Source organism: Gavialis gangeticus, unplaced genomic scaffold (assembly GCF_001723915.1).
Source record: "Gavialis gangeticus isolate Ggan-Ray unplaced genomic scaffold, GavGan_comp1, whole genome shotgun sequence".
In the NCBI taxonomy this organism is placed as follows: domain Eukaryota; kingdom Metazoa; phylum Chordata; order Crocodylia; family Gavialidae; genus Gavialis; species Gavialis gangeticus.
The window spans coordinates 32,299,947-32,311,042 of NW_017729033.1; the positions used below are offsets into that span (position 1 = coordinate 32,299,947).

The window sequence follows — 11,096 nt, forward strand, 5'->3', positions numbered from 1 at the left end:
AAAAGGTTTTAGACCAGTCATACAGCAGCGTCAATGCAACCCGGCATGGAGGACCATGTCATCCAGTCTGTGGGTCCCCCACCATGGGTCTGGAAATTTAACAGTGGGGAGCAGTAGCAACATTAATTGTTGCCGTTTCCAGAACTGTGGCAATTAACAGTACCACCACTCCTTCATCACCAAATTTCCGGGCCTGTGGGGAGGCCCATGGGCCCTTAGGCTGGATTTAACCTGTAGGCTGAATTATTTTTTAGAGAATTATTAATGCAAGAGAGATTAGATCTTATCAACTGAATTCTAGTAAAGGCCTACTCAATGACTTCAAGTGCACTGAAGTCAACAGAATGACTCCCACTGACTTCAATGGTCTATGCATCAGACTGGCAAATAGGAGGAACAAAGTGATGGGGCAGCTGTGATGATGTAATAAACATGCAAGAGGCATGGATTTTTATACCTAATAACTTTTACTGGACCAGCTACACAGTTGGCATAAATTTAGACAATTTTTCAGAAACTACACAGCCTTCCTCAGACTCCTGAGAAAGGGTAAACAGTAGGAACATATTTTAAGGAATATTTTTCTCCCATGAAAACTTATGCAGAATTTTTAGCTTTTTTTCTGTTATCAAGATCATTTACACTCTGCTGCTTTACTTTCCTGACCCAGGACTATAAGCACTCACCTTAAGCTTTAAACTGTGGTTAGGCCGCACTTGGAGTACTGCGTCCAGTTCTGGGTGCCGCACTTCAGGAGGGATGTGGACAGCATGGAGAGGGTCCAGAGGAGGGCCACTTGCATGATCAGGGGGCAGCAGGGCAGGCCCTATGAGAAGAGGCTATGGGACCTGAACCTGTTCAGCCTCCACAAGAAAAGGCTGTAAAAGTGGCCATTTACAAACTAGTCAGGGGGGACCAGCAGGCATTGGGGGAGTCCCTGTTCCCCTGAGCACCGCCAGGAGTGACCAGGAATAACAGTCACAAGTTGGCAGAGGGTAGATTCACAGTCAGGGCAGCTAGGATCTGGAACCAACTTCCAAGGGAAGTGGTGCTGGCTCCTACCCTGGGGTTTTTTAAAAGGAGGCTAGATGAACACCTTGCCAGGGTCATTTGACCCCAGAACTTCTTCCTCCCATGGCAGGGGGTCGGACTCGATGATCTGCTCAGGTCCCTTCCGACCCGACCAACTATGAAACTACAGAAAAACAGGAGAGTTCTTTTTAACAGAAGGCAGTGACCTGATTTTTAATACTATAGGCCACCTAGAGCTTATGGTGAGTATGCCTGACTAGTACTTCTAAGTTATCTCAGTCTTTAGCTCTCTAAGCAGTTCTAATATACTTGGTATTAAATTCCACTCCTAAATATCAGTCCAAGGTACAAACATCACTGCTTGCAGGAAGAAAGCAAACTATGCATGGTAACAAAAAAATTGCAGAGCTATTACTTTTACCATTAAAAACAAAGTGGATCATTGCATCATTCTCCTGTGTACTGAACAAAAAGAACCCTGAAAGAACACAGAACTTGGATTCATACCCTTTCAAACTGGGCATCTCAAGATTTGTCAAGCTTCCTAAATATTTCTGGAGGGAGTTCTGCCTGTGCCACCCCACAGGCTCTGTCATAAGCCCTGCTGAGGACCCACACAGGGGAGCAAGCAAGAAGAACAAGGAGCCTGCTTCTTCTCCTCTGCTGTTCTACTCACACAAGCAAACAAGCTGTTGCTTGGCTTCTGTTCCTTCATAAATACAGGTGGGTAGACAAGAAGTAGAAAAATGGGGACAGCTCTGGTTTAACATGCTATACCCACTAGCATACCTAAAAATCAGCATGGAGGGTGATGCAAGCTGCTCCAACAAAAAGGCTAGTGCAGTTTTATTTCCCTCCTTGTAGCGAAGGAGAAATTAAATTAACTTACCCACAATATGATTGCTTCTGCTGATGCTCACTGGCATGACCTAATTTTGCAATGGGGCCCTTCAGGCTTTTCCTTCTGTTTGAGGAGGTGATATGTCCTGGGACACTGATCAAAAACTATATTGGTAAATTATGAAAATAGCAATAATCAGTTCTGCAAGGTTCACCTTGGAAGATCTGATAGCCAGTTGCTTTAAATCAACCTTGAATCATCTCCCCATGCAGAGCTGAATCTGTACTCATCCATTTCCTAACCCTCACCTCTTCAGCAACAGCTGTATTGACCAGGCTTTTTTAGCTCTCAGTTCCATATATAGTAACTCCTTGAAGATGGAGGGGCCTGATCCTGTGCAAGGTTGGACATTGATGGTAATTGCTTTCAAGTGAACCTGGAGCTGAAAGTGCTTAACATCTCATGCGATGGGTTCAGCACTGCTGAAGGCTAGGCTGTGAATGATCAAAGCAGTTCAGCTGCTCAGACAAGTTAACTAATTCAGCACCTGGTTTATCATTATGGGCAAGTATTTTGCAGCACTTGCAAGACATGACCTTATAAAAAGGTCATGATTATTAACAATTACATCCTCTTTGTTTAGGGCCCCTCCCTCACACTGGACAAGTCTTCCAACGGGTGTGCTCACACAGGGCAAGATCGTGACCTATACTACATATTCACATGAAGCAATGAGGCATGAGGTACCTTCCTCATTCCCCTGTGATGAGTGGGAGAGCACAAGGTTCTGCAGAGCTGTCACCCTTGTATCATGCAGGCAGGCCAGATACAAAATGGCAGGGAAAGAGAGTCAGTCAATCAAGTTAGCATTCCCCACACTTCTCAGCACCCTTGTCTTTGCAGCTGAGTTGGACTAGAAAAAAAAGGGGCTTGTGTTAAGCCAATACATCCCCTGACCCCCTTCAGTTTATTCTCTCCCTAGTACTTGGAGTGAGAGAGGAACCAGAAACCACGTTGTGATTCTGTTCTTGGGCAGCACACCCAATTATTGGTATTTTCAGGGCCATGATAAAAAGAGACACTAGCTAACCCAGGCTGAGGTAGGACTGAGCATGGATGAAGGTGGCTCTTTTTGATTCTAAATAAGTCAAATCGGTATTAGAGTGGAAGACAACAACCTTCATGCAGTCTTCCTCCTGAAGTGCTTCAGTGAAACCAATGCCAGGGATATGGCAATGGCATGTCAATCTCATAGTGCAAAAAAAAGGGAGCAATTCTAGTAATGATTACAAGCAGAACAGCCCGCAATATATACAAGATAAACTTCTGAACCACGTAATAGGCTGTACTGATGAGGAGAGTGCAAGCATGGAGGTCAAAGGGACATGATAAGGACAACTCCAACGGTGACTAATTCCAACGTTCTCAGCTTGCTGAGTGTGCAGCTATCACACTCTTCCCACTCCCTCTCTTACTTTTGTTTTTGTCAAAAACATCATACCATCTTTAATTATGTCTGTTTTAAGTCTCATAGGAAAGTTGGCACTTGTAAGATCAGACTGGCCTCTAATGCTTTATTCCAGGTGTGCTCAACCCCTGGGCCACAACCCAGATGTAGCCCAAAGCCCATGCAGCCTGTGGGGTGCTCCACAGGTCTGAAAATTTGGTGGAGGGGGAGCAGTGCCAGTGTTAATAACCACTCCCCTAATGCCAAATTTCTGGACCCAGGGGGAAACTCTACAGGCCAGATAACGTGGCCATGCATGTTAGATAAGGTGCACAGGCTGAGGCAGAACAGGGGCTGATCCAAGTGTGTGAGCCTGGGGTGGTGTGGGGCACAGTCTAGGTACATGGGGCCTAACCCTGTGCACCAACCCCAGGTGGGATCCAGCCCATGGGGCCAAGAGGTTGAGCAGCACTGCTCTATTAGAACAATGCTGATTCAGAGGGTGAAAAAAACAGTCACCAGCTGAATCACCACCAAGGGTACTTGCGGCACCACAGTTTGCTGGGTAATGGTCATTTCCAAACTGGTTTATATAGAGAAAAATCATAAGCTGACATAGTACATAGAAACTTTCAAAATGGATCAGACATGTAGTCCAGGTAGTCTAATATTCCCTGACAACTGACAATACTAGCTGCATCAGAGGAAGCTCTTAAAAGCTTTTTAGCAAACAATTTACACAATAAGCTTCCTATACAAAAAATTTCATCCTAATCTTTTCAATTAGGGATCAGTTTATGCCATGAAAGCATGAGGCTTTATATACCTAATTTTTTATCCTTTGCAGTACAGTAGACCCCAATGTACGCAATTCTGCCTTACACGTGTCTCGCGTTTATGCAGTTTTTTTATTAGGGTCCAGACTAGAAAATGCCCCTTGTGATGCGCATCATTCGCGTATATACGCGAACGCCTGCAAGATTCACATATATACACGAACGCCTCACAAGATTTGCAGGTGGAATCAAGTGGAGCTGTGCCGCCATTGTGGTAGTGGCATCTCAAGATGCATAGGTGAGACGCTAGACGCGCCTCCTAAAGGCGATTTCCTGAGAAAAGGGGAAAAAAAGCTATAACTAAGGTGTGTCTGGGGTACGCTACCCCTCACTATTTTATTATTTCCTACGGGGAAAGTTGTCCCAACTTACGCGAATTTGACTTACATGAAATTCCCCTGGAATACAATACCCGCGTAAATCGGGGGTCTACTGTATAACAAAGGACTTTCTTCTTATACACATAAGCTCTTGGGGTGAAATCCCAGCTCAGCTGGAGTTCATAGCAAAACTTCAATCAAACCGGGAGTTCACCCTTAGTGTCAGTGATCTCTGTTGGCAATCATTGTACAGGTTAGTTCCTTTTATCAGTTTTGACATCTTCATTTTCAATGAATGTGCCTTTGTTCTTATATTTTAAGAAATTTTAAAATAGTGGCTCCAGCTAATATATATATTAGCTGGAGCCACTATTTTTAATCTCTATATATAGAGTGATTAAAAATAGTGTGTTTGTGTATAAAATATTAATATGATTATATATAGTGTATAATGTAATATATATAATATTAATATAATTCATATAATATATTAAATATATTGTCTATAGGGACCTACCAAAATTGTGATTTTGCAAACTCTGCAAAGTCTGTGGAAAAAAAGAAGAAACTTACTAAAAATAAAATGCTAGCTCCTCACAGGGAGCCAGCACTCTTCACAACACTGGCCCAGGGCACTGCAGCCCAGCTGGGGCGAAAGGGAGCAGCCTGCCCAAAGGACAGCCTAGGATGGTTGCCACACCCACTCTTCTCTGCTGACTGCCTGAGAGAGCTGTCTGTCATGTGGGCCTGCCCCTTGCTACCAATCAGCAGTGAGGGCCAGGGTCGCATGATGGACAGCCCTCACAGCCAATCAGTGGCAAGGGGTAGGGCTACTATGGCCCAATCAGAGGTTGGTGTGGGGGGAGGGGAGGGCTGCTGCAGTCAGCCTGTGTATATGGTGACTGGCCCCATAATCTCCCTGCAAAATCTCCTCAACTAAGGGAGACCCCTAAATATGCATACATAATATAATACAATTAAAGATTTCCATACTTTATTCAATAATTATAAATAAGGTCTAAAATATGGTATAAAACTCAAAGAATACTACAGGTTATTTCATAGTATTTCACTCACGTCATCAGTACCCAACATGTTGTAGGTGATAAATGGTCGATACAGCAATATAGCAATTTCAAAACATGGCCTGTAAGCAAGGTACCAACAAGAAATTCAGGAGAACAGGCTCATTATTTTAAAGAACAGAGAGACACTTAAATTATTCAACTGGGAATAGAATGCTGCACAGCTCTTGAGAAGCAGGGAAAAACCAGCCAAAAACTGATAGTCAATTGAGGCATGTGCATATGTGTAACCTACTCAGCTCAACAGAAACAGTCTGTTTTCATGACAAATATCTGAGTAAAAGACAACTATGGGTAGAAAGAAACAAATATATAAACCTAGTTATAGTGAACAAAAGCCTCTCGGAAGTTAACCAGTATCACACTTTCTCTTTCCCATTATATGGAAAATCTTACAAACAAGTATTTTAAGGATATGCAATTTTTTGACAACATTGCCCTCTACTGAAATTAAATACAAGATGCTCTAGGCCACTTACCACTGTTGGAGCATTCACTACAGAGAGATTGTAACCATAAAGAAAGGAAGATCCAAAAGCTCCAGCTAAAGCAGCCACAATAAGACTTCCAGACCAATCCTAAAAAAGAAAATGTAGACATTGTCATTTACTTTCTCAACTGAGCTTGAATTATTATAGGTACTTGCAGGTGATCAAATAAATGTTCAGGCCAGAACGTAGTATCTTTCTTGGAATTCAACAGAAATGAAGGCTGAAGTCAAATGTATTTGAATTAGGCTAAATCAAATCAATGATTCAAAGAAGGCAACACACTTGCTATGACAGTACTGAGAGCAGAGGTTAAACATTCAAAAAAATTTAAATGGTATTTAACAGAAACTTCAACCCCTCAGGTGATGAATATGGGTGTGGAAATTGGCAGCTCCCTACCCAGAGAACCTAACCCAGATCCAGGAGATAAACCTATCCATAGATGCAGCAGACAATGCCTATACTTTCACTTCCTACATGCCTTCCTTTAGTCCTGCAGACCTTCCCTCTGGCAACATATAAACGGCAGTAATCTGGGATGATATTAAGTACTCTGTTAATGTAACGACCACACCAGGTAGCAGGCTTCTACAGAAATATGGATCATAAATCAAAGACAATCTCAGCAGAAATCTACAACTAATTATGCTTATGGAAGACACTGGGATGCACTTGATGTGACAGGGATTTGAATAGAATTGTCTTAGGTGAAAGGCTGAAAGACTGACTTCTCAGACACCAAAAACATTTTGTGATCTTCCATATTTGCAATCCTCAAAATACTGATGTGATATTGTTGGTGTCATTTGGAAATCCTGTGCATTACTGTAAGGTTTTGTGGATTTTCTTTTTAACTTCATAAATTCTCAGTTCAAGCCTCTTTTAATTCGGAGCTTTGTTTCAAAGTGTATAAAAACAATTCCTTCCATCTTCCGGACTACTAGGGATTATACCATGAATTATTCTAAATAATTATCCCAGATTATCCCAGGTAATTGCAGTCACAATCCAGCTATTACTGTAAAAACTTCCAGCTCCATAATTTCTAGTGAAGACTAAATTTTAAAGACACAAGTAGAGTTCTCTGCTCATTGATACTTACATCACCTGCCTTCAGCAGGATAGTTTTGTTTTTCTCCTCTGTGTCCAGAGGAGGATTCAGAGGGAGTGCAGCAGCACAGCTGCACCCCCCCACACACACCTTCCAGACTGGACTGCTCCATGGGAGCCCCTGGGACTTTCAAGTCCCCGAAGTAGGTAAGAATCCTCCCCACTTTCCCTCCATGCTCAAAGGCACATCCCCTCCCCTCTCTTTCCCATCCCATCCCTGTCACTGCTGTTTTCTCTGCTGTCCTGGTGGCAGGGGAAGCTTCAAACCCTCTCCTGCCCACTCCAGCCAACCTTTGTGATGCTGCCCTCAGCTGGGGACAGCAGCAATGAGCAGGGTGTGTATGGGAGCAGGTATGGGGAAAAGGAAACCCACCTGCCCATCCCCCCCCCCATCACTGCTGCTGTTGTCCCCAGCTGAGCCCAGCCTACACGTATCCTGGCCAGAGTAGGCAGAAGTGGATTTAAAGCTTTCCCCATCCCTGGGACAGTGGGGAAAGTAACACTGGCCAGCCGAGGAGGGAGGGAGGGAAGTGCAGGGGTCACACCTTTGAGCATGGAGGGGAATTTAAAAGTCTCCAGAGGCTCCTGCAATGTGGTCTGCCTATATTGGTGGGGGGTGGGGGCGAGGAGGCTGGGAGCAAGAGATGCAGGCATCCCTGCAACATGGGTAGCAGCTCCCCTTTGCCAAATCCTGGATCTGCCCTGTCCATACCAATAACTGCTAGTTTTCATCCCATTTAATATTTGTCTTCAAACCTCACCAGCTGTGTTCCCTTGTCTAATACTTTGTTTCAAAATTTCCATATTTACTGCAGAGTAGAGAGTAAGACCACCCAGCTGTGGCAGTTTGTCACTTAGCCTTGTATTCTAGCACATAAGCCACATGTAAAGACACATTCATCTTACTCTGTTTCGAAAATTCACAACTCTCTTCCTTTCAGACAGAAGCTACAGAGAGCTCAGCCATTTTACTCAGTTTTTGACTCAGTTTTTAAAAAAAGGTCTCCTTTTTGTGGGTAATGCTAGATTTGAGATTTAAACGTTGGTCCCAATTCCTCAGGATTTCTTTTGTCCCCTTTCTATGACAACGGAGGAGGAAATACAATGAAACAATGCTCAGCACAGTATAAAGCAAACAAGTGAGCAGTACAAGCCACAATTCAGTACTCCAAAATCTCCTTAAAGAAATATACAGCCTGATAGCTAACTTGGTGGAAGTCACTGGGGACCCCATAAATATGTCTTTACTAGTTGTGGTCATTGAGAGCCAATGGCTCCGAGATGTCCTTTTGAAAATGGTGATTTTAGGAACTGTTGAAAGTTTTATCCTGTATCTGGAATTCTTGAATTAGTCCCTAACAGGTAAGTAAGTCCCTGTATGATTTCTTCCAGGAACAATCTCATGGCTTCCATTCTCCTCACAGGAGCAAATCCCCTTTACATCTACTTTAGGCGGTTGCTCAGAATGTATAGCTTCCTTCCTAGAAGGGGTGAGTGGACCCACATACTATCACGGCAGTCTACTGCAAACGAAAGCCGCATGGCTTCACAGTAAAGGAAAGCATGATTCTAGCAGGCACTTGTATACCTTACTTACCTATGTCAGCAGATGACATGAGGCAGTATGAGCTTTAGCACATGCCATCAACCAGAGTGTAGGCCTCCTGGATGCTTATTCTAATTGCTGGAATTGTTCCCACACATTCAATGCTACAATTACCTGTGCTAGATAGATTAAGATGGTACATTACACTCACACTTCATTTTGCTATGTAAGCATAATCTAAAGAGACTGTGAAGTATTCCTTTGCATCGTCACTGGGAGCTTGCTTGGGTTGATTGACAAGTTGTGGGATATTCATGGGTCAGAGCAGAGGCTGCTGTATGAATGTAGTGTGTGCACACGTCAGTCCTGTCCTGTATTTGAAGCCCTTGGGAGCTCACAAGCATGTTGTGTGCTGAGGACCTTGGACGTTTAAATTTCTGCATGCTGTGGTAAATTTTCAAAGAATTGCACAGCTCATTAACCATGCTATTCGCATCCAAGCCAGAGAACTCTGAAAATACCTTGTGTGAGAAATGTACCACACTGAGCTCAGTACTTAATCCATTATGCTGTATTATGATCAGCCACTTGTCTAGATGGAAGCAACCAAACATAAAAACATTGCATCATTCAGTTTTGCTAGTGACTAGTGGCAATATTGAAAACATGGCAAATTTAGGTCCTCTACTAATGACATCTTGCATCAAAGTCCTTTAGCCTTTTAGTTATTCTTTCCCCTCATGTGATCCTGCCCTGAGATTTCCTTCAGAAAGCCTCAGCTTGCAGCCTGTGGAAGGTGAACAGCACTGGCACACCACGGTCACGGACAGGCCCTCCACACGTTCTGAAACTAGAGTGGTTCAGCTCTGCAGCCCTGACAAACAAGATACTTATGTCTATGGGGTTAAAAAGTGAGCGGAAGACAGGTGACATCAGTTTCAGAACTGTTGCCAAACAAGAATAGGGAGCCCTAACCTCATCTCACCCTTACTGCAACAGCCCTTCTGATCATACTTTAAAAATCGATTTGAGAGCCAGGAAATGTCACCTGGACCGGGATTACAACCGACCCTACAGAACTGAAACCTGCTAGCACAAGAGCTCTGAAGTGTTTTGAATATTTAAGTTGCAGCTTTCATTTCTGCTGTGACCTCTCCTCTCTTGGTCTTTTAAAATGTTTGTTCAAATGTAAGGACCACAAGAGACAAATGAAAGCAGACTTAGATAAGGACTTCCATCCAGATGCTTTGAAAAAAATATATATGAACTCTCTAGAGTGATACAGGACCTTTAAAAGCTCTTTCAATCCTTTCACACCTTAACAATCGCTGTGCTGTAGTATATACTATGTACAGTACAGTTTTCTTCTACAGCGTACTGCTGAAATCAGAGAGAGGTAGGCGTGTTTATCACCGCAGCAAAGAGTTCCTCTTCCAGCAAAGTAACAGTCAGCTCAAAACAAAGATCTCTCAATACTCCAGAGGTGGACCGTCTAAAAGCAAGTAACCAGATGTCCTTCCTCATCATCACAAGTCTCAGAGCATGGTCCCAAGTCTGTACCATCCCTATATCCTTCAGCAATGATTTCCCTCCTAGTGTGTCTTATTTTCACAACTTAACAGATTTATCCATGACCTAATGCACCCCTTGAATTTAGGCTTTTGTTTTGAAAAGGCAACACTTGGAGCTTTGTTCTTTAAAGCTGAACTAAAACTTCTGGTTCTACCCAATTGCAGCCCCCTCCTCTGAGGAAGAGAAAGCAGGGAACTATTCAAGAGTGCTGTTTCGCCATTACCTGGGAGACTTAAGTCAGAAACTGCCAAGCTTGGTTAACAACAATGTTTATGCCAACTTGAGTTACATAAAAAAAGGGTCCAAGCTAATCTTTGTACCAGGCACACAGCCTCCCAGGAAAAACAAAAAGAGCAGGGCTTTTCAGGTGGCACAGGCCAGACACCCCAAGACTGAGACTCTCCACTTGGGAAAGCCTTGACTACAGGGTGGCTCATCAGTCACCAACCTAATTTGCTCTTCCGGAACTGCACAGACAGGGAAAGCCCGGCCCCCTCCTTCTGCTCTTCTCTCCTTGCACCCTATAGCTGATGGAGGAGCACTTGGACAGAAACGCTGAAGCAGCAGGCTTTCTTCTTTCTTCCAGCCCTGGTGCTTGGAAAAGAGACAACATGCCCTTAAGAGCTGTAGAGCTGTATATGGTTAGGCCTGAGGAGTGATGGGGCATGGCCAATGTTTCTGGAAAGGCACCTATTCCTGGATCCCAGCTCTCTTGGGTAAGGACAGCAGACTTGTCTCAGCTTCACAAATACTTCATGCTCCTTATCTAAGTTGAGGAAAGGACTCCATTCCCTTTCAACAGCAGTGTATTTTTAC

The 11,096-nt window shown here is 43.6% G+C and overlaps 1 protein-coding gene across 3 annotated transcripts in view; it reads right to left on the bottom strand.

Annotated features, from left to right (window-relative positions):
• SLC2A9 (solute carrier family 2 member 9) overlaps window positions 1-11,096 on the bottom strand; it is a 232,864-nt gene that overhangs the window by 177,814 nt on the left and 43,954 nt on the right. For all 3 annotated transcript variants that reach the window (XM_019526606.1, XM_019526607.1, XM_019526608.1), the window contains one exon: window positions 6,041-6,139. In XM_019526606.1, coding sequence (XP_019382151.1) covers window positions 6,041-6,139 — 99 coding nt within the window. The remainder of the gene's footprint in view (window positions 1-6,040; window positions 6,140-11,096) is intronic.